Raw genomic sequence first — 24589 nt, forward strand, 5'->3', positions numbered from 1 at the left:
ATAGCTGGATAGTCCTTATAACAACAGAAGGAGTGGAAGTCTTCCTAGTAGGAGATGAAAAGCCAGCTGTCTAACAGTCAATAATTCTAATATTCAAATGACATTCACATGTTGTTGTTGTTGTTTTTCTCCCCAGAGACAGTAGGCGGGAAAACTTTGCTATTCTTTTGTATTAGTATCAGCTGAGTGGCATGGAGATCTGATGGCCCGGAGAACAGAAGATTGCAAAAAATGCCTCCTCTGAGTTGATTTAGAAAAAATGCTTGATATTCTCATTGGGAAGGTTGCGCTCCATTAGCCCCAGGTTCTTCCCCAGGTTGCTATATCTGACTATTGTTTTATGGTCTAATTCAATTGAGGTTTAAATAAACACCTACATTTCCCAAAACACATCAATGCACTATGTGAATCAAGAGTAAACATGACCTTAAAATCAGTGGGCTGTATTCAACATAGTTCTAAAGTGGAATGTTTTTCCTTTCTCTCCCCCCTTGTGTACCCCTTAAATGTGGTCTGGGGTTCACCCAATCCTCCAGAGCTGATTTGGGGATGGAATAGGCTGCACGTGGGAGAAGTATGGAAAATTCCCTTGTTCTAGTGTTAACCCTTGTACTAGTGCAAACTATTAATTGAATGCCACCCATGATAATTCAACAAATTTCATACATTTAAATATGATTTTAATATTTATTTTCTTTTTAAAAATCAAAATTACCTATATGGGCTTAATAAGAACATTGACTGTTTAGAGGTAATTTTGATTTTTTGATAACTAAATAAATGTGGAAATCATATTTGAATGTGCAAGATCCATGTGATTATAATCATTTCAATCTACACTCTGTAGGCATCAACCTTAAGCCTTTGCTCCCCAGATCCTGTGCCTGGTGTTGGGACATAGCTTGCACCACTCCAGCCATGCTACTGGTTTCCATAATTATTTGGGGAAAACCATGTACTTTAAATGTATGGTGTGTATGCAGTGATTTAATTGGCATGTTAGGATTGTAGCCAACTAAGAATCTAACTCGGAGTTACTGAAATTAATGGGGCTAAGTTAATAATGTCCATTAATTTCAATGAGCCGACTCTGAGTACTGTAGTGCTAAAGTTGGAAACAACCCTTAGTTTCCTTTTTAATTATTCCCAAACATTTTAACATAATATCATTGCATTTAAACTCAATATCTTAGGCTAGTTTTGTTTGCAAAATGGAGTTAAAAGTAAAATTGGAGATGTGGGAAATCAAATCTACCATTAAAATCAACAAATTGTTGTGTCTGCAGACCTTTGGTATGCAGCTGAATGAATGAATTGACCTTGATATGTAATATGGCAATTTGTTTAGTTCCAAAAATAGGAACTAAATAGGAACACAAATGTAATATTTAGGATGTTGATATATATGCCAACAGCTGTTTTTTTAAAAAAGCAAGTTACCATTTTTACTTTTTCATAGCAGACATACTCTTCTTTTTGCTTCTGTGTTAAAGCAAAGCCTTCTGTTGTTTGTGCTACTAAATGTCATGGATTAAAATACTTAAAATGTTTTGCCTGTGTATCCCTAAAAACCAGGAATGTAGCATAGAAATGCTTTCATGATCTGATAACTACCTTCAAAAGGATGAGAGCTGAAACTGCTGGGAATACGCTCTGCTAACATGACTGTCTAATGACCCAATTTCAGCCACTTTGTGACAGGGAATTATTAATGGCCTGGGATAATTTTCCCCTCAAAGCTCCCCCCCCCCAATTTTATTTTGCATTCTCCTCCAGTCTATGGTTTGGCTAACTTGCATAACATCCAGTGCTATATCTGTTTATTTATTTATCTGTTACAATTTTTCATACACCTCTCTTCCACCTCCCAACTAGGACTTCCTACCATTTCACTATAATTCCTAAGGGCAGTTACAGCATGTTGTAATGGCTGAGATTGAGGACTGGAGCGGTGACTGGACTTTCGTTCCCTTTCACTTTGAGAACTTAATCCCTCAAATCAATAAAGAGATATGTAAGATGATTGCATTGCATCACTTATTGCTGATGCCATTCATAGCAGGGTCAACTATTTTAAACACATCCTGGAAAATGTGGCACCATCTAGGCCATGCAGTTGGGATAGCAGCTTGGAAGGGAGTCATGCTTGCACGCCATTTACCAAGACCGGCCCTTCTTTTGTCATCCAACACGCTACACTGATAATGGAGGTACACATCATTGTGTATACACTCTGTGGGGCAGAATAAGAATGTCCCTGAGAAAAAGAGTGGAATTGCGGTTCTGTGAGCTAGGAGGGATGGTAATATAAAGCCATTAGAAAAACAGATGGTGTGTGGAATGTCAGGAAAATATACTCTGGTCAAAGTCCTAATGCATGTGTATAAACAGCTTGAGCGTTTATTCCCAGTAAGAAACTTGGCAATATGCCAGCTGTTTGCTGGGCAATAAAGTTGGGATAGGGATGAAGTATAACCTTTATTCTCCTCAAAGCAGAAGATCAGCACTATCACCAAGTATCTAGCTGGACTTGTGAATGCATGCAAGGTGATGGACCAGTCTGGACTTGCCTGAGTTTGCACATGCAGTTTTTCCTCCAGCTTGGAATACATGTACATAAATCTGCATCCATGCACTTAGTATGCACCTGTTTTGATCATGGTGCGAATGTGTATTCCAATTGCACACATGGGATATTCTCCAACATTTAGACACCCACTTGCAGATGCATTGCAACTGTGTGTATGCACACCTCAGGCCTCAAGGATGCAGTGGAGCTGCTGGCCTGAGGGGATGACATCTGAAATGGGTGGATCAGAATTGACAGATTCCTGTCTGTTTAGTTACTAAGCCGAGGAAGAAAACCGAAGACACTCAAGGCATCAACAGGAAATAAATCATTTTTATTGAATATCTGTGTAGTATGTATGTTTTATTTTAACAACACCTGGAAAAACTCTACCGTGGGATTCACTACACAAAAGTGAAACAAAATATAAACCACCTCATCAAAACTGAATGTAAAATACAGCTAAACTTGTCAGCTCGCAGGCTACGAGCCATATGGCAGGATAGAACACCCCAAACGCTTCTACAAGATACAGAGAAAAATCCACACATAGAAACACTCAAGCAGGCAGTAAATATACACAAAGGCAACTAGGATCTTTCTACAGCATCAGATTCTAATACTTTTACACAGCTTTGTCAGAAAGGTACATGTGGCTTCTTTTGAGGATGAAAATGTCATCTTGGTCAAATAGCAGGTCTGCTCTCTGCTGAGAACTATAGTACATTAGCAACCAATTCTGTGGTGACATTCAGTCTGGCAGTGCTGGAAGAAAATGCATTAAGAATACCTTAACACAATGAATCAGTTCTGGCAGCTTGAGCCTGTAAATTTCAAGATGCGCTTTTTGCTTCTTCTTTTTTTGTCCCTGCTACAATGAACAACTAAAGGAAGTTACAGTGGAGCTGAAACTCTTTCCTCATAGGCTGCAAAGCCTGTTGAGCTCTTCTCTTTGGTGGGATTTGGTCCTTTTAAAAATGTAAGGTTATAAAAGTATTCCTGTAAGATTTTTTTCCTATATATACATCTTAGCTTATCTGACTCAACTATGTCTTTTTTCTGTTTCTTATAGAAAATAGAAAGACCTCCAGAGTGATAGATGTTTCCACTCTCATCTGTTGGGAAGCTATGCAGAAAGCAGAACACATTGCCACAAATTCAATTTGTGGCTTGGGAGTTAAAAAACAACCTCTCCACTTCTTATTGGGTGAGGTGTAGACCCACAGCTCTGAGAAAGGGGTTGTCATTCAAAAATCTGTTGCTGTTTTTTTCTTTAAAAAAAATTATTATTTAACTGGATTATCCACTTATTTCTAGGGAAATCCCACTTATTCCACAAAAGGGTGCTATTTTTTTTCTTTTTCCTTTTTTTTTTGCTACCTCCTTGTGTTTTTGGTGCTGGGTGGTAACTAAAAATAGAACAAGTACTTCAACACGTTATATTCACAGTCTCTTAAATAAGTATGCAAGTAAGAAAGTAACTAAATGGAAGGCGTCTCCATTGAAGAGACCTGAGCTAAAAAAATAGTAATGCCCACGACATGATGAGATGGGATTATCTGAGATGACAACTGTCTTTACCTGTAGGACAACTGTCTTACCATCAAACGGAGGGGAGGGGGGGGAGATGCGGAATATTGCACAGTGTCGACAAAATGCTGTGTGGTCCATCTGCTCTATTTTGATGCCCTTGTCCTATGCATAGCTCTTCAGTTCTGGATTGGTCCATAGGTAGGAGAACTGCTTGTGCTATACACTCCTTCGGCAGTGCAGTAGAAGGGAATGGCAGTATTTTTACAATATCACTACGGAATAAATTGATTGCTATCCACTGAGAAAAACTACAGTTTCTAAGCACACACGGCAGTCACAGTGATACACAGAGCTGTCTTTTAAGACGCTTAAATGGAATGACTAATAGCTTCATAATAGTGCCATTTACTACATAGTAACATTGAAAACATTTAAAAACTCCTCCTGAAACGAGCAACTAGTGTACATAAGAGGTTGCTTCAGTTTGCTAGAACTTGTTCTTTGTTTTGTTTCACTTTTTTTTAAAGGACAAATTAAAACTTATTAAGTATAAATAGTATATAAAAGGTCACTAGCTGTTAATCTTTTGGCTTGCTTTGAAGTGCATTCAGAAATATGGCTAATTTTTTTTTGTCCTCTTTTGATGGGATTTTACAATACTGTCTCGTCACCATGAAACTACTTTTGTATAATAAACACACACGGCGGTGATTTTTTTGTTGTTTTGTCTTAAAAAATATTCTGCATTCCTTCTCATCTGGCTTAGTATAATAAAATATTTTGTTACAAAGTCTAATGTGCAAACTCATTAGGATTAGAGAATGTGAGATCACAAATGGGATTCACAGTATGCAAATTTTGTATAAAGGTGATAAACGGAGAGCGATTGGGTTTTAGGTATGTGTTTTGCCATGGTCAGTTGTAGGGGTTTGTTACTATTGCATCCTTCCCCCCTGTGATTTTACCCCCCCCCCAATTTATATGTTCCTATATGTTATAATTAATGCTCCCACCCTCAAAGGAATTGTACCTTCAATTTCTAAGTGTAAAGCCATGATTTCAGTTTGTTTTTATATATATATATACACAGGAAAAAATGATATATCAGCTTCTGGCTACGCTTCCTTGAGGTCAGCTTTGGAGCTGCTCAGATCATGCTAAGTTGCCCACGAGAAAAGACCACCAATGGGAATTAACCCCTCCAAGGAGTGTCATGTGAGCGTACATCGATATTTGAACGATTCGGTTGAAAGCTCAGATTTAAGTTGTCCTTTAAGATGTCAGTGTAACACTACTAGTGCCTTAACAAGTTGGAATTTTTGCTGGAATGCAGACGATACGATAGTTAGTTACCCTATAATATATTATCAGCTCTCCTATATCTCAGTCAATTTACATAATTTAAAATAGAACATCTTATTAAAAACATCTAGATATACACAGATTAGGAAACGCTTACAACATACAAATAAACGGACTAGAAATAAATTATTATCATTATTTTTAGCATACTGGTATGTACAACTGTGATACAATAAATAATTTCCGTCATGCTCTATCTACACATATTGCTTAAAAGAAGAGTCGATCGGAGGGCAGTGGTGAGATGGGAGGGCTGTGTAGGGCTTTCTACATTTAAAGTTGTGCAAATTAAAAACAAGATTTGAAGTACCACTGATCTGTGTTAGGGATGCATGGCTGGAAAGAAAAGGACCCATATTACTGAGGTATTTACAGATACTGGCTAAAGAGCACTATATGGGCAAATGCAGAAAGGCTTCTTTTCTCGTTTCCTTCTTGTCTTCCTACTTCTTGACTGCAAGCATGGCGTCTACCTCCTCCTCCGGCTGTAAGGTGTGCCACTGTGCAATGGGTCGCCTCGGGTTGGCCAACATGTCTGACCAATGTCGCAGCTCCGCCCCGGTGCTGTTGTAGCCCACAAAGACTTTGCCAATGGCATCGTTCTTGCCAATCTTGTCATAGTCCAAAACAGTCACAACAACTTGCACTTTCTAAAACAGGATGAGAAAGAGAAAAGTCAGGAATGAGGAAGGCAAACTGGATTGCAAAAAAATGGGTAGACCTTATCACCTTGTCACAAGAAAGATTGATGAAAAAGGTGGGTGGCAGAAGATGGAGAGTTACGTGCCTTATTTACGTTAACAACCAAACTTTTTAAAAGCCAATTGATGTGACTGCTCTTTTATTCATAAGGCACTTCAATTAATTATTGCTATTGTTACTGTTATTGTTAAATACCACATTAAGGTTTTAAAACGCTGTGACGAACTTCCTGCCCTCTAGATCCTGATTTGATTGCAAGTGTTTGGTCATTTTGGTCACTTGGTAAGGGTAAACTCAATTTTAAGTTCTGCTCTGTGCCCTCATATTTCAAATTTAATCATTATGCCAAATTTACTTTCATGAAATCTACCAGTGACAGCACTTCCCATGGCCCTGACTGTGCTACAAATGAGTGTGTTTGGTTCCCTGTGCAGAATCCATCTCTTCCAAGAGACTCCTAAGCACCAACAAATCTGTTTCCCCATCACTATGTATTCTGCTCTGAATTCACTGCTGCTGAATATTATAAAATGCCCGCTACCTATTTTTTTGCTGAAGAATTGACACTTCCTAAGTACTGTATATTTTATCATTCCCCTCTTGAAGCAGTCACACTCATTTCATGCCGTGCAGGATTCATGCGTAGGTGCTAATGAAGGCATGCACACTTGATAATTAGCAAGGTTCCTGTTAAATATGTATGAGGGCTGAGGGATGGAGTTTCAAGGCGAGGAAGAAACTGATGTCTGACATTACCTGGATTTGCTCAAATGGTACTTCAAAGCTGAAAGACTCATTGTAATAGGGATTCAGAGTGTTCTTTTTAATTGTTGTCTTCTTCTTCTTCAGCCGCTTTCCATTCTGCATCAGATGAATTTTCACATAGGGATCTGAGCAATGACAAGAAAAACAAGGTGGTTAGGAAATGGTGCCCTGGTTAATATAGTGTGTCCTCTAATGAGGATAATCCTTGAGTCAAAAGAGGAAGGAGGGGGGAAAGAGGCAGGAGACTCACAGAATGTTTCTCAAGCAAATCCATATTTATAGAAGATAAAAAATCAGGCAAAATTGTCAAGTGTTCCAATAATGCAACTTTGTCAAAAGATGAGCATCCTGCAAAGTCAGGATTGTGCAAACAGTCAGAGAAGCTCCTTGTGTTAATTTGCCTCTGCATGGAAATATTTGCTTGTAGGTAGGCTGCTGAGGTGTCACTGCTTGACAGGAATACTACAAGGGCAAAATTTCTTTCCTAGATATATGGATAACTGATCTTCCCCTATTAGTGACTGCTGCCCTACAAACTTGCAAGCCTCCAGAAAAGAGTAAGTTCAGAAGCAGTGAGGGTTACTCTTCTCTCACCTGTTCCTATTAGAGATGAACTCAAAGAAGTCCATTGTAAAAGCCAGACAACACATTCAGATGAACACATTGCCCCCCCATCTTTATTCACTTGTACCACAGGAAAACAAAGTAGTTAAATATAATTGCATCGTTCACTGCAAGAGGTGGTGATGGTTTTTGGTTTAAATAGCTTTCCAAAAGGAAAAGAGAGATTCACATGGACAGACATTAACTATGATATTTATAATGGCTACAAATGGTGCTTCCCTGCTCCTGGGTGGTGGTGGTCTCATTACCCAAGGCAAGCTGCAAGGGGCTGACAAACCCCCATCATTTACAATTACGTATGTTGAGCTGTGGTTGGACAGACAAAGTGTTGGATAAAGGCACCTTCACCTGATTCAGCAAGTCAATTCCACTTTTACTACATTCTGATCATAGAGGGGTTTGGATGCCTCTCCTTTCATGCATTAAAATAATGTTTGTGGGGAGCGCACCACTGAATGGGCTAGTCCTGCTTCCTGATTGGACCCTGGTCTCCCTCCGCATGGTAGAGATCTATGAGTGTACATTAGGCATATTGAAATTAATAGATTTGGCTACATTTCCCGGAGGGATTTCTGTTCGTTTCTAGCCCTGCTAATTCTGTACCTTTTTGTATATAACTGAATACAAAACTTAATAGGTCAACTCTGAGTAAGAAATAGTTGAATACTGGTGTGGGGAGGAAATGAAATTGACACAAGGTGCAGCAAGAAGAGAGGAGGAATCTCAGATTCTCCAACGCCCCTGGCCCCCTCAGCTTCTAAAATGGACCCTGGATTCCTCTGAACACTCCTTTATGCCTTATTGCAGCCAAGAGTCTTCTATGGCTCTAGGCAGCTGGGCAACGATGTAGCTGTCCATGGCCTTCTCTGGTTCATGCCCTTTAGAGGGCTCTGGGTGTACAGTGTACTGTTCCTCCAACAAATGTGGGCTGGCACTATCAGTACACTGTCAGTGTGCAGTTGACTCCTACCCCATCATACAATCATTTTCAGTGGCTTCTTCCTGAACATCCAGTTTTGCTCTGAGCTGGAAGAGTGTTTGTGTTATTATGTAGATGTGCCCTGAAATATTAAGCCACAGGGTGAGCATTAAGCCACAATCCACAGGACTTTGCTCTATAGACCTGATGGCTGCCCAGCACTCTTGGTTTGTGTTGCATTTTCTTAAAAGAAATGACATACAATACCAGATGCCTTCATTTGCCCCAGCCACAACAAAAGACTTCCCTCCCATATTGGTCTCTACAGCCATGGCAGGCGTTGGAACCTTCCAACAGTTTGACTCAAGCCCCAAAGGCACACTCCTCCATTGGTCTCCTGAGACAGACGGATGCTAGCTACAACTACATAACTGAACAATTTTGTAAGGGAAAGGAAACTGGGGAAGAGAAGTCAGCTAAATGCTTTCTAGTCTCAGGTGTTTATATACCTGAGAATAAATGAATCAGGCTAGTATTAGAAGGTAGACTGTGAAGATGTAAAACCTTGCTTGGTCTTTTCTCAACACAGATTCCCCCACCCACACTATGACCTGAGCACCACAGCTTTGAATGACTGGTTTAAAAATGTACGGCACGTTTAAATGTGTTCAGCTTAAACCTGTGAAGACAAAAAACTACACTGTTCCATTTCTCTAAAGCTCCACTGTCAGTATATCACGAGTAGTTTTAGTTTTAATTTATTAAAGCCCGTGACATTCAAGAGGTGGAGGTGGAGAAGAGTTGGAGGAGGAAACAACTGTTGGAGTGTTGTGGGTATCAAGCAGTTAACACTCCGTGTTAAGTGGAAATGCTAGCTCAGTATCATGTGATGAGTCAGCATCACGAGACATGGAGCGTTGGGGAATTGGTCTATAGCCAACTAGTATAAAGAGGTATGGTTGACTTCCCCACACTGGCTTCTCCCCTGTATGTAATCCCACCTCTGTATGCTGATTCTTGGATGCAAGAAGACTGCTTTAAGATGATGCAAGACTGCAACTGCATATAAAAAGGCAGGTGGGGTGGAGGTGGGGGTTGGCACTGTCCTTCTATGAAAAGGGCTAAGTTGATTTTTCAGTTTTCCTGATTAATATTCACTGCATGGAAATTCAAAAGCTGAAAAATGTACAATTTATATTGTGCATTACTGATTTTACAAGAACGTCTCAAGGGAGGCTAATAAAGAAGCTTTTAAAAGCAGCAGGGTACTCGAGCTGACATGCTTTGTTTTGTCAAAGTTTAGAGGCAAACAAAAGATTCGAGTCTCATATGAAATGAAAGTTGAGGTAATGTCAAATTGCCAGTAAATACAGTGATTTTGATCTTAGAAACACCGTTGCACGTCTTCTAAAGACAGCTCCAATACCCACAGCAAGAGAAGGAATATTTAATCTCGTAGATAATAAAGAAAAAATTGTACATATGACATTCAAGAGACAAACCAGGTTTATCCGAGACAATATGCCATGGTTAAATGAGTCACCTGTATCAGCAGCATCAAATATACAGGGACAAGATAGAATCTGTGGAGTGCAGCACAATGAAAATGAAATATTCCTTTAACAAAAGCTGGTACGATGGAGCCCCTGATTGACAGTGGATTTTAAGGTGAAACCTAAGTTGCAGGTGACCAGTACTTAATGAAGCCTTTGCAGAAACAGCAAAATTTAGAATTCATGAATTTTCACTTGGATTGAATGCCCGGAATGGAAAAAGTTGGCTAGGGTGGGACAAGATTACTACATCTGAATATTTCCTGAACACAAATATAAAGATAACAGGCTTTAATAAATGCCTGCAAGTCCTATGAACTGAGGTACAGTATCTATAGTCAAGGTATATAACGCTTCCAGGCTGTCACATTTAGGGGTGAAATTCAATTACATCCTGGCAAACTGAGTATGCTCAAATTAAAGGTGATTTGGAATTACATTATCATTATTTTATTTCTTATTTATTACATTTATATTCCGCCTTTCATCCTCCTCCGCCTTTCCTCCGCCTTCCTGCCTCAAGGTGGCAGACATAGTTCTCTTTTATCCTCCTTTATCCTTTATCCTCACAACAACCCTGTGAGGTAGGTTAGGCTGAGAGACAGTGACTGGCCCAAGGTCACCCTTGATGGCTGAATGTCTTAGTCCAGAAGTTCCCCAAAAGATTGGGGATTGGGGTTTTTTACCCTAAGCAAAGCAATAGGGAAATGCTTTGATAAGTGTGGGATAATGCTTGATGTAGCATTGTCTAATCTCCACACCAACAAAACAGGAGAAATCCTCATTAAAGAGGTTGCCTGGGCACAGTCAGCTCTAGATCATTATTTTGTGAGTTGGAAGTGGGCGGGTTGGTCTTCACCTATTAATGAACCTTCCACATCAACGTTAACTTGTTTGCTTTGGGCAACGCAGCTCAGGACTGCCTCTTAGCACTGCCTTGTTCTAAAGCCTGATTAGTAGTTGCAGCACAATCCTAGGCATACTTATTAGTGATGGCACAAAAGTTCTTAAGCATCCTGTTTCATAATACAAATCTGAAATGGTCATAAAGTTATATTCTGAAAACACAACCCTTCCTTCCTGGAATCTTCTCTGGGTCAGATAAACATAGATAAGTTCATTAAGTTAATAGATAAACATAATGGGGGCAGGAATCAGGTTCCCATTCTGAGGGCCTCAAATTTCAATAGTGAGACAATGAAGGGGTCACTGAATCAGGGAATATATTTTGAGAAAAACAAGAGGCAAGGAAGAGGGAGCCAGCCGGGCGTGCCATAATTAAATAGCCCATGGCCACACCTACTCTAGCCACAGATTGGCTGGGGCTGTCCACAGCTCAGATGATGCAGCCAGCTGTGACGCGAAGGGGGGGAAAGCAGCGTACCTCCCCCTATGCCGGAAAACTGTTGAGGCTCGGCTGACTGGCTGCAACGCCGTACACCAGATAAAAGGTGAATGGACTTTTCCCTCAATCATGCCAGTAGAGGAAAATGGCACAGAGTTGTCTACCATTGCTACTCAAAGGACTATACAGCCAGCAGGGCTTTCTGGGTAACAGACAGTTGGCAAATGATCATGTCCACTGTACAGCAATGCCATTATGTGTTGTGTTAGGACATTTCCACTAACTGTTTGATACCAACAACATCTGTCATGCTTTTCCTTTTCTGCAGGAAGCCAGACATTGGACAGAGATGCAGTTGTGGAATTGCTGGCATCATGGCTCCCCACAGGGCGAAATGTTGTAGGAAGCCCTTTCATGTTTACTTGCTTTCAGATCTGTCTGAAAGTGTGTTTTCCTTCTTCATTTCTTTCTCCCATGGATTTCAAAACAGACTTACTTCAGGGCTAGCAAACCTCTCTCCTGTGAGAGGATGACTCAGTGTGCTGTTCATGGCTTTCAAGCCATGGATAATTTGCCTTTAACGTTTTTCCTCCTGTGTGTTTTCATGTGTGGGAAGGGATAATTAAGGCCTCGGAAATAACCTCTAATGAGTTTATAGCGATCACATGCGTGGGTTGTCTGAATCAATATTCGTTTGCACAAGGAAACCCTCAGAATGGGAAGGAAAACTGGGGGCAGAGGGGGACTGAACTCTCTGGGGAAGCACAGCAGCAATGGAAGGCAACTTTTCAGAGAAACTGTGCAGGAGCCAGAGTGCTTCCAGATTGCATAAGTGTTATTGTCTGCTTGTACTAAATCACAGCGTTGTATGCTTTGCTTTCTGTGACAAAATGAACATGCAGATGGCAAAGTGTTTCACCTGTAATGGCTGATGGTGTCTTAGGGATAAATACATACCCTCCAACATTTCTCCAGTGAAAATAGGGACGTCCCATTCCACAATGGTAATTTTACTATTTATACCCCACACATCTTAGTGGGTTGCCCCAACCACTCTGGGCAGCTTCCAACGCATATTAAAACATACTAAAACAATAAACTTTTTTTTTAAAAAACCTTCCTTATACAGGATTGCCTTCAGATGGCTCAGGAGTTGGATAACTCTATAGCCTCCAACATTTCTCTGATGAAAATAGGGACATTCCAGGATCAAATCATAACCTGGGACAAAACCTTCTCTAAATCAGTGACATTCCTGGAAAATAGGGATATGTGGAGAGTCTGTAAATACATACTAGCATTCTATCTAGAAATGTATTTATTGGCCTAATCACACACACACACACAACCTTTTGGTGACTAAAGCTATGACAAAAAGGAGCAAAACTATGGAATGGGTTATATTCTTCCTTCCATAAGCAGGGTGGGCTGGCTATTAAACATCCTGCAAAGCTCTGATCCCTGATTCATTTCCTATTTGGAGAGCCACTTCAGACATTATGGGATGTATTAAGACGGTGAGGGGAAAGCATGACATTAGGTAATTCACTGGGAAAGTTGGGAGAGTAGAAGGCCAAGCATATTTCTTTGTGCTTCCTGCATAATGTCTGATGCGGACACCAAGCGCATTTCTTCTGTGGTGAGATACATAAACTCACTATACACACATATAAGATATTTACACTAACTCTGTGAAGGAGCAACACAATGGCAGATTTTACACTGAAAGCACAAGTACAGGTTTTTATGCTTTCTGTCCACCAAGGCTTGTAAAGGTAAAAGGTAAAGGTACCCCTGCCCATACGGGCCAGTCTTGACAGACTCTGGGGTTGTGCGCCCATCTCACTTAAGAGGCCAGGGGCCAGCGCTGTCCGGAGACACTTCCAGGTCACGTGGCCAGCGTGACAAAGCTGCATCTGGCGAGCCAGAGCTGCACACGGAAACGCCGTTTACCTTCCCGCTGGTAAGCGGTCCCTATTTATCTACTTGCACCCGGAGGTGCTTTCGAACTGCTAGGTTGGCAGGCGCTGGGACCGAGCAGCGGGAGCGCACCCTGCCGCAGGGATTCGAACCGCCAACCTTTCAATCGGCAAGTCCTAGGCGCTGAGGCTTTAACCCACAGCGCCACCTGCGTCCCACCAAGGCTTGTAATGCATTGTAAACCATCCAAGGTCTGCCCCTGCATTTGTTTAAAACTCCATATACTTTGTACCAGAGGAGAATTTGTCTGCCTAACATACAAGGGCACATCTCTGGCTTTCCCTGCCTCCCACTCAGCATCCTTTTCCACACCCGACATTCCATCTAGAAGAGCTAACACACCTGGATTGTGAAACTGGAACAGTGTCAGGAAAAACAGTGTTATAAAATTGACAAAGAGTCAATGATCTTCCCTTTGGAGAATTTCAGTCAGGGATTGTTAACTGCAGACTGTCAAAACAGAATGGTTCATAATGGCCTAAGGCTTATTCTAATAGTTCTATCCACAGGATTTCACCACTTATAATATTTCATTACACAAGCAGAACAATACAAGTATGGCAGTGCAAATGGGTGAAGCTGTTTAAAAGGAAAGCAGCAGGCAATCTCCTCTTATTTCTCCTCTTTCCATCAAATGCATCACAAAAATAAAAGATTGGTCTCCTGAGAATTTTGCCAGCCCACCATAAACTACCTACTCTTAGCAAAATAAATTTTAAGTGAAATAGATTGGAATAAAGCCATAAACAATTGAGAAACCTTCATGCTTTAATCCAGAGACAACACTTCAAGTATAAAAGGAAAGCAGCCCAATTGCTATGAAAATGTGGTTATAATAAAATTCTGCAGTGTGAAGCAATAAACCTGTCTCCACTCATCAACCAGGAAACAGGCCCCAGTGTTCAAAATTGACATGGCTGCTTGTCAGTCATGCCTTGAAAGTAGACAGAAAGTGAGAAAAGGCAGGAGTGGGCGAGAAACATTTCCCTTTCCAAACTCCGGTGTGTAGATTAAACTAAATGTGGATTTTTAAAAGCACTTTTATGCAGGATACTAATGAAGGTACCGTGGATTAATAATGTTCCAAATAACCATACAAAATATTCTATGTCCTAAATAAATGACTTGGATCCTAACTTTGCTTCTGTGGATGGAAGAGATCATGTTAATTGAACAGAGCTTTCACGACTTGCCAATCCTCCTGCAGCTCCCCCATCCCAAAATATTCTCCTAGGGCCTAGTGACACTTGTAAATGGTGTGGGATATTGTACACAAACATATACAGTGGAACCTTGGTTCTCGAATGCCTTGGTACGCGAACATTTCGGCTCCCGAACGCCAAATACCCTGAAGTAAGTGTTCCAGTTTTCAAATGTTTTTCAGAAGCCGAATGTCCAATGCGGCTGTTGGCTATTGCTTCAGGGGCACCTGCACCAATTGGAAGCCACGCCTTGGTTTTTGAAAGTTTTGGAAGTTGAATGGACTTCTGGAACAGATTACGTTCAAGACCCAAGGTACCACTGTATAGACAAATAGATTTTAAGCTAAAGGAATCTTGGCATTTTCAAATTCAGTTCAAATGAGAATTCAGGCAGTGTTGAAGTGGAACGCAAAAGTGAACACAAATAGTATATGATATATACACCAATATATTAATACTGGTGTTCACATGTGTCTTGAAGTTTCAACACTGCCTGAATTTTAATTTGAACCGAATTTGAAAATATGTATTTGAAACCACCACATAAATATTAGTGTCAGTACAAGACTGGAGGTTTATCCAGTGGCCCAATCTTCAACTTACCACTCATTTCACCGGCAGCTGAATAACACCCAAATGGTGAGGACACAATCTTTTAGCGCACTGACTCTGCACTCACTTTGCACTCAGATGTTGTTTGAGCATAAGGAAAGCACTCCCATAAGGGCACTTGCTCTTCCCTCTTTCATCCATACACCCACTCGCTTGCATTGGTGGTAGCATGCTGAATCTGTGCAAGGATGCCTATGGCTAGCAATGAGCCCAGTGGTGGATGGGAGAAGAGAATGAGTGAGTTTCAAATGCAATGGATACATAGCCTTAGTACCCATCCAGGGATCTGTGCTAACACCTGAACAAGGCTCATATATTGCTTACAATTCAGAGCTGCAACCTAGTTTTGGTTGCTAGCACAGAATCTCTGGTGAGAAAATAGTCCCGTGAACATGTCGGTGCTCTGGCCACTCTCAGTGGAATATCTGGCTGACTGGAAAAAGGTCATTCTTAAAGAGTTAGGGACTTGATTCATTTAGTACAAACAAGCATTCCTATGACTTGCTCCAGACAAAAATAAGACTCTTGTGGCACCTTAAAGACTAACAAATGAGTATTACATGTGATCCTTGGTGGGTATGTGTGTATGCAGTTGCGTATGCACACAAAGACACGGGCACTGAGAAACAAACTGTAAACAGTGAAGTCAGAAGGAAATGAAGTGTAAATAATAATAATAATAATACTGTCAGTGACCACTATGTAAAAGCTTAAATGTCACCCATGAAGTTCAGACATAATACATTTGTTAGTCTTTAAGGTGCCATCAAAGTATTTCTTTTATTTTCTGCAATAGGCTAACACAAGTACCCCGCTGGAAATTGTTGCAAACAATAAGAGGTGATATTTTTACTCAATCGTCCTCTACTGAGGCAGGAACTGCTGGGCTTTGAGAATTATATACAATATAAATATTCAAAACGCAGACAGGAATTAAACATTCCATGCATGTAATTTTGAAATGACACAGATTCCAACCACAAAGGACAAACCATCTGTAATATTGTTCAAATTTCCATAGCCATTCTTGTATTGACAAGGTTACTGTTTTATTGACAAGGTTTTTAAGCTTCGGTAAACATGCAGCTCTTTGATGTCTGACAATGTGGTCAAAAGTATCAAATCAAAGACACTTCTCTGTAGAAAGAATATAAAATACGGGCATAGCATTTCTTCCTGAAGCATCTGTGACTGAAGAAATTCAGAGTTTCATCCAGCTCAGTTATGAATTTCTCAGCAAGCAATGCCACATTTTAGGTTAAGAGCAGTATAACAGATTATTCAGAAAGATGTGCATCTCCTTTTCGATCTCAGACATATACACAACATTTGCATGAAGTGAGGTCAGGGCTATTGTTTTCCTTAAAGTTGTGCTTCTCTCTCCCCCCTCCCCTACCAAGCCAATTAAATGAGTTTCTAACCCAGAGCTTTCCAAACTGTGTGTCGTGACATGTTAGTGTGTCGGCTGCAGTGTGTAGGTGTGTTGCACAAATGCTCCCAGCACCCCTTCCAGGGCTGGAAAGGGGTTAGTTTAACCTCTGGTTTGCTAGTAAAACTGAATTACTGTGTCATGAAATGATGCATGTCGAAAAAGTGTGTCACTGACATGAAAAGTTTGGAAAGCTCTGTTCCAACCAGTAAGGCAATGCAATTGTGCAAAACAGCTAACTTCAAATACACAGGCATACTGCTAATGCCCTCACAGCTTCCTAACTCAGCATCTATATATGAAGCAACTCATTGTTCTGTTTGGAAAGCAGGAGGCTGTGAAAAGCTATGCAATTCTGTGAACAGGACAGGCTTATTGATGACCTCAAAAAGATACACACAGCTCTTGACATTTGCTAGGAAGATGGAAAATCCATTATGCCTCAGCACTCTGGTCCGCTTAGTAATTCACAGGCAAGTGCAAGACAAGTTTCCTGCCTCCTACACAGAATGGATGCAGAGGGATTATCTATAGGTGAGTATTCAGGGCAAGATCAAAGGAAAGCACACAAAGTGCAATTGTAAATGTGCTCCCTGGGCATAAGCCCCATTGAATGGACAGGTGAACCTGCATAGGATTGCATTGTCAGTGGCTTAAGCTGCAATCCTATGCCACAGGGTGGAGAGTCTGTAGCCCTCCAGGTGTTTGGGGCAGAGCTGATTAGCCATTAAGCAAAATAACCACATGTTTAGGGTATCAAGGGAAGAGGGGCACCATAGAAATCTTCCACTGCCAGATTTACCATGGACCATATGGTGTAGCTGATAAAAAGGGCTCTCACAATAAATGAAAAAAATGCATAATATATATACACAATAATAGCAAAATAACAACAACAACGTAGTAATAATCAAGATTAATGATATACATTAATTTTGGGAATACAATAAAATTAGAATCTGGTAACTGGTAAACTGCCACTCGGTCCACCAAGGCTCACGTGTTTACATTTTGAATTAAGATATATACTGGGGGCATCAAAATCTTTTAAGTGCTTAGGGCCTCTAAAGGTCTTAATCCAGTTCTGGTTTTGGGGCACCAATTCCCACCAGACCCAGAAAGTATGGGCAATGGTCAGGAATAATGGGAGATGTGAGGCCACAGTTTCCCCACCCTTGCTATACCAACATACCTGGAAGTAAGCCCCATTGAACACAATGAGACTTCCCTTTTGAGGAGACACATACAGGATAGCACTGTAAATCTTACATTGTATTATATGGATGGCAAGGGGGGAAAGGCAGAAATTGTGTGTGATAATGTGGTCAGCAGATTATGCCTTCATGAATCTTAGGATGTCTCAAATTCTTCCAGGCATTCAGTGACACAAATGGATTCCGGATTGGCATGTAACAGTTTTGCTACTTGCTGTACATCACTTTCACTGAGGAGGCGTTGAAACGTGACATAAGGCATCAGAAACATGAAGGTACATGATAGTTTTCAGCTCAGATACCTGCTACAATTTAAACAGCAGATATCCAATTCGGTGCAAAAGTGGGTGAGCAGGCAGAGCTCGTGGTTCACTGACTAGCTTGATTAAATTTGAAGAGTTCAGCATACTCCTGTCTGTTGCTCAGTTGAGACAAGATCTTGACATAGTCTAATCTAGGAGCCATCTGATACGACAAAGCAAACAGCTCATAAAGCATGCATGGAGCCAAACCACCTTTGAAATGCCATCGGTTCGACACGGGGAGGAATGGGGGAATTTCAGCACATTTAAGGCAATCCTAATTCGGTAAGATGCACCAATATTTGCATAGGGATTTGTACCCAAGTCACTTGGTGTATTTGAGGGATATTGCAAATGATGTCACAATACTTCACAATATTTCATGCCCCCACCCAAATCTTCACCTAGTGCCCACCCCCAAGCAAGAGAGGCTATTGGGCAAGCTGCCTAATGTGCCTCATTTTTTTCATTTCAGGAGCACGTCTTGTAGCAGGGTTGTGCAGCCATAGACTGCAATAATTTCCCCTGTTTTCTGACTGATAATAGGGTCTGTCAGGGGTGGAAATGGAAGGAAAAAATTCAGCCTATTTTGCTGGTAATCAAAATGTCACACTTAGACACAACGAAAGAAAAAAAGCCCATGCTTACCATAGACAAAAGGGTGTTTTGGTTAAATACTTTTAATATGTGAAAGTAATATTTGCTGTACTAAGAAACCTCTTCTATAAATTTCTTTCTATCACGCTACAGTCAAAAAGAAAGGAAGGAAAGAAGAAAGAAAGAAAGAAAGGAAGGAAGGAAGGAAGGAAGGAAGGAAGGAAGGAAGTTAACTATGGTGCTCAGAAGTACTTGGAGCCCTTAAGTCAAAACAGTGAAATATCATCCTCTGGTTTTGTTTAAAATTACCCACAATTTAATCTAATGTAATGTAATGGTGGTGAAGCTGAGTAATTTGAGACCTTGGACATAAGGGTTTCCCCTTAAAGCAGCAACATGCATTCCTCTAATTGTGAAGTACACAATGAGCTTCGGACCCCCATTCTTGTAGCTTGACAACTGCTACATTTAGGGTGTTATGTTAGAGGAAAACAATGTTTGGTAACTCTTATAATACATTTTAGAAACCAGAACGCTACATAAGTTGTGGCCTCTGTAACCATATACATAGCAGCTTGGGTGGTTCAGTGGAGCTGGTTATAAGCTGGAGAGGGCAGTGGTTTTCAATCCCCAGTCTCTCCAGGTAGGTCTGAAAGAGAGTCTAGACTTTGTCAGTTGGTGTTGACAATTTTGAGCTAGATGGACCAATAGTCTGCCTTGATATGGAAGTCATAGTCCAACAGCTTCTGGGGACCGTCAGTTCTTAGAAGGAACTGGCTTATTGTTGAAAGGAGAGCATTCAGCCCAGAAAGAAGGGTTTAATTTTCATCAGGTTTTGCAGAGGGATGAAGTCTCCTTGATGTTTATTCAGGCTACACTGTAGGCCCATGTCTCTGCCTATTGTTGGAGGGCCCAGCCTAATAACTCATATTTAAGAGACAATACCTAGAGTCATGATGGACTTACCATCATTAAATAAATAAGACAAATAACAAGTACTCTGCCTGGGGTGTTGTAAAGTCATCACAATCCTTTACATCTTTCTCAGGAGTATTTTCCTTAGATTGGCTATACCAACTGAGTTTCTGTTTTGAGTCAACCGATGCTACTCTAAAGTGACTCTGAAGAAGACTGGGGAAGTTTGTTAAAATTCAGTTTTCTTCCATCCACTCTTGAATTTCCACTAAGACAAAACAACAACAGTATAATTGATGCACAGAAAGTGGATCGTGGACAAATGTGGGGTTGAAGTTTCTAATTTTGCATTTCTCCCTTTGTGCCATGGCAAAAATAAAAAAAAGAAACTTACATTTCTAGAGAAAGTCAACTTTGAAATGTTCCAGGATGTCTGTTTAACACAACTGGAAACATTTCATGCCTTGATGGAAAGTTGAAGATGAAGTGGCGAATGTAAAAATAACAAAGGTGAAGCTTCTAAGTTCATGTTATCCTTTTCCAGCTCTTTATTAGTGCAAAAGTACACATCTTTGTCACTGCTGAACTGTTTTCTTTTCTTTTTTCATGGCATTCCATTAGTTGGAAACAGTGCTCTGGAACTCAGACAAAACCCTCTCCTGCTACCATATTAGGAATGAAAATGTACATCAGAAGCCCACAGCTGAGTGGATATAATAAAGTGGGAATGTGCTCGCCTTCCAGTCAAATAAATAACACATTTACTGAGAGAACCAAATAACTGTGGTTTTAAAAAAGCCCAACAACCATCTTGAAGCACGAGAGTTTCAAATTCAATTTAATCACTTAAAACTAGAGTCACAATCCAGCGAAGAGTAGCCACAAAAGAACCAATGACTTTTAATCATTCCTAGATCAGTGATGGATTGTGGCCTGGATATTTAGCTGTGCTTGGACTTTAAATACAAAGAATCTCTCTTTTTTTGTTGTTGTATGCCTTGTGAATGAATAATAACCATATTTTTGAAGTGAGCCTTTCAATGAAATTACAACCACCACAACTACTATTAATCTTGTAACTGAAGAAGCTGATTTGTGCTGTTAGAAGTCTGCAGGTTTTGCAGTAACTCAGATGAATCCTGTATCTTGCATTTCACTTTTTCAATGTAAGTTATCAATTTCAACACTTACAAGCCTATGCAGAAATAAGTTCCACTGAGTTCCATGGGACTTACTCCAAGGTAAGTGTGCATAAGACCGCAGACATGGGAGTACGTTCAATAGAACTTAATGGGGTTGAGGCTTCAACCTTCAACCTAAGTAACACATTAAAGCCCATTTAAAGCACCGCTCCTCAAAAAATCCCGAGGACCATAGATTGTTAAGGGTGCTGGGCATTGTAACTCTCTGAGGGGTGAACTACAGTTCCCAGCATTCTTTTGGGGGAGGAGAATTGTGCTTTAAATATATGGTGTGTACCAGGGCTTTTTTCAGCCAGAACCTGCCGGAACTCAGTTCCAGCCCCTCTCAGGTGGGTGTCATTGCCATTCTAAGAGAACAGGTGCTCATGGTGAGTTCTGGCACCTCTTTTTCTAGAATAATAGCACTGGTCCGTACACACCCAGTCCCACTGAATTCAACAGGACTTATTTCTGAGTACATATGGTTAGGATTCCGCTTTTACTCCTGAGTAGGCATGCAAATAATTGCCCTGCTAGTCCACATAAGCTGGTGTATGCAGTGCTCGTAGACTTAACAATGTTGTCTTTGAAATAAAAAGAGATTTATTTATTTTTTAGGGAGGGAGCTGTTAAGCTCTGTAACTTTTTTCCATAGGAAAGCAGCCTTATACTTCATAAAAATATAATTTAAGCTACATATTTTGAAATGATATTTGCCCTTGGATATGAGCTGTACCAGATAATATTGAACATCAGCACATAAATGTAGATGCACTTCACAGCATCTCCAATAAATGAGATGCTGCAAGCTATTTATCTCATTGTGTCACTGCTGGAAGGAAGGAAGGATGGAAGGAAGGAAAAGGGGAGGATGATTAAAATGTATAGATCTTTTGCTCAAATTGTAGATATTAACATTCCACTCCACTGACACAGGGGTCTGTTGTCCTCAGAGGGGAACTGGGCTAGCAGAGCACACTGGTGAAGAAGAGGGATAGACTCCAATGTCGTCTTATGAGTTTGGGCTGCCTTGATTACTGAGAATGGGCAACTGATGACTGGCCTGGGACTTTAACTATAATGTTCCCGGGTAGCTGGGCATCTCTTTCCATCAACTGAAATAAAATACTGACAAACCCTTGGGAAAGGCAAGTGGGGCAGAAACACAGTTGGATCCAGCTTTGCAATTTGAATTTAGAAAATAGGAGGTGGAGGGTTTTAGTTGGAGTTAGTCAGAACAGGGTGAAACCTTGGAGCTGGCTAAAACCATAGTTCACTTGGAATCTAGTACAGGTTTAGTAGTTCTGTTGCCTTTTTAAAGGAACTATGTACTTGCATATCTGTATTCACTTGTTTATTGATTTATTACAAACGCATCATAAGTTTCCAGTTTCAGATTTCAAAGGATTCTGAATGCTTTGCTGGCCTATTTCCAGCTGGCAAAGATTCTGACCAATTGACTCAAGCTACTACACCTGCTGCTACTGCTGGAGGGGTCAGAGACCATTTTACCAGTGACTCCTGCAAGACCTGCTCTGCAGGCTTATTTCCACCTGGCCTGGGAGAGCAGATGGACTCCAGCTACAAAAGCTGCTGCTGTTACTGAAGGAGCCAGGTATCACTGTTGCTATTAGTTCATAGGGGCACATTCTTCAGTTTACAGAATCAGAGAGTTGGAAGGGGAGTCCATCTGCTGCTTAGGATGTATAGAGAGAATTGGGTGGGGAGTTGGGGAGTTTTTGCTCGGGTCAACACTTAATTTAGAAGCTGCATTATTTTTGCTGTTACTGAATTTATGTGTGTATATTTTCTTTGTTAGACTCTATTATGAATTATGCAAGTAACAATATTAAGCAACCCTAGGATTGAATATCTATCTATCATCTATCTATCTATCTATCATCTATCTATCTATCTATCCTGACATATTATTGCAAGCTATGAGCCACAGAATGCAGAAGGAATTAAATATTCTTTTACTTCAATTCCTTACTGGAGAAAATGGTTTCTTTCCTATATTAACACTGTCTACAGGATTTCCTTAGAAATGGAATATACCACCAGCATAAAATCTAATGTCTAAATGCCCCAAATGCATGATTATTTCCCAGGGCCTTTTTGTTTGAAGGGGTTGGGAGAGGGGGTTGTTAATAATCACATGGCTACCCTACGCATATTGGGTTTTACACAAAAAAGGGCTATCTGCAAACATGACATCCAATGTGAAGGTGCCAAACAGCTCTGTAGATTGCAAAAGTCTTGCTCAACAGGGTGTGTGCAACTCCCACCAACTGTACAGTCTATTTACAGGCTGCCAGAGCTGCCCCCAGTTTTTGACTTGGCAGACAAGGAGGAGAGAAGAAATCTCTTCTAGTTGCTAATAGCCATAAGTGAAGTGCCAGAATCGGAAATAAAAGGCATTTGGGTCCATTTACCCAACTCTGTTACATTGGAATTGCAGGACAGCTCCTTCCTATGCCTCCGGGATCTGTGGCCACATGGGAGGAGATGGTACTGTGATTCCTTCCATGGCAGAAATCACCAATTCTGGGCAGGGGCAATAATGCCATGAGAGACCAAGCAAGCTTTTTCATGTGCTTCATACCATCTCAGCAATGCAGGGCGGTGCTAAATTGCAGTGGCTCCTCAATCACCAATTCGGCCTTAAGGGATTTGGAGTGAGTGAGGCTCTTTGCTTTCAAAAATGTTGGTGGATGGTTTCTAATAAATGTTTTTGTCTAAAGCCAGATAAAACTGACTGCCATACCTTACTGGCCTCATACATAGAATAGTGACTGTGCCATCAGCATATTTCTTGCAACAGGAGCACTGTTATAAGCTTAGTATCATGCACTACAAAATCTACGTGAACACAGGTTTGGGCAGCTGTAATTTTCCACAGTCAGGAAACCATAATAAGGGTGGATAATTCAGAAGAAGAAAAATAGCTTGAGTGATATATTGCTAAGCAACAGAAATACCTCTGCCTTCTAAAGAGGAGTGGTGTCTGCAATGAACAGCATTGTCTGAGAGTTTGGGGGTAGAAATATATGATACTGCTATAGAACTCCCTGGCCAGTTCTTTGTCTGGTGAAACAGATTCCTGGTTTGGCAGACAATGATGTTGTGCATCTTTTCCCTACAGAGATATCATAATGGGTTTGGGTTTTCTGTTTCCTTCACTGGAAGACTGGGAGGTTGCATCCTACAATAGCATCCTAAAAAACATTAAAGGTAAAGGTAAAGGACCCCTGACAGTTAAGTCCAGTTGCAAACGACTCTGGGGTTGTGGTGCTCATCTCGCTTTACTGGCCAAGGGAGCCGACATTTGTCCACAGACAGTTTTTCAGGGTCATGTGGCCAGCATGACTAAGCCACTTCTGGCGAACCAGAGCAGAGCATGGAAACGCCGTTTACCTTCCCGCTGGGGCGGTACCTATTTATCTACTTGCACTTTGATGTGCTTTTGAACTGCTAGGTGGATTAATTTCCCTTCCTCCAGCATCCACTTCCATGTAGAGGGACTCTTTTGGTGGAAGAGGGACTGGGGATGGGAGCATGGGACAGAAAAGTCCCCTCGTTTCCTTCCATTTGCACTAGCTAGGACTGCTGTCAGGGGCAGATGCCAGTAATAACTCACACAGTGTCTGTGAAATTAACTTTTTATTCAAAGAAGCAAACAGCTCAGGAGACCCGGCCTAGTGAGCACAGCAACACTTCATTGTAGATTTTTTCCCAATTAAGCAATTGGGAGGACTGAAGATCTCCTCCTTCCCACAGTTGCC

The 24589-nt window shown here is 40.9% G+C and overlaps 1 protein-coding gene across 4 annotated transcripts in view; it reads right to left on the reverse strand.

Annotated features, from left to right (window-relative positions):
* Positions 1–2882: 2882 nt before the first annotated feature.
* SYT1 (synaptotagmin 1) overlaps positions 2883–24589 on the reverse strand; it is a 326137-nt gene continuing 304430 nt past the window's right edge. For all 4 annotated transcript variants that reach the window (XM_083699415.1, XM_083699412.1, XM_083699414.1 and 1 more), the window contains exons 9-10: positions 6923–7056; positions 2883–6114 (exon numbers count right to left, since the gene is read on the reverse strand). In XM_083699415.1, the coding sequence (XP_083555541.1) occupies positions 5908–6114; positions 6923–7056 (341 nt within the window). In that variant the 3' untranslated portion in view covers positions 2883–5907. The remainder of the gene's footprint in view (positions 6115–6922; positions 7057–24589) is intronic.

Source organism: Podarcis gaigeae (assembly GCF_964106915.1).
Source record: "Podarcis gaigeae genome assembly, chromosome: 10".
Classification (NCBI taxonomy): Eukaryota; Metazoa; Chordata; class Lepidosauria; order Squamata; family Lacertidae; genus Podarcis; species Podarcis gaigeae.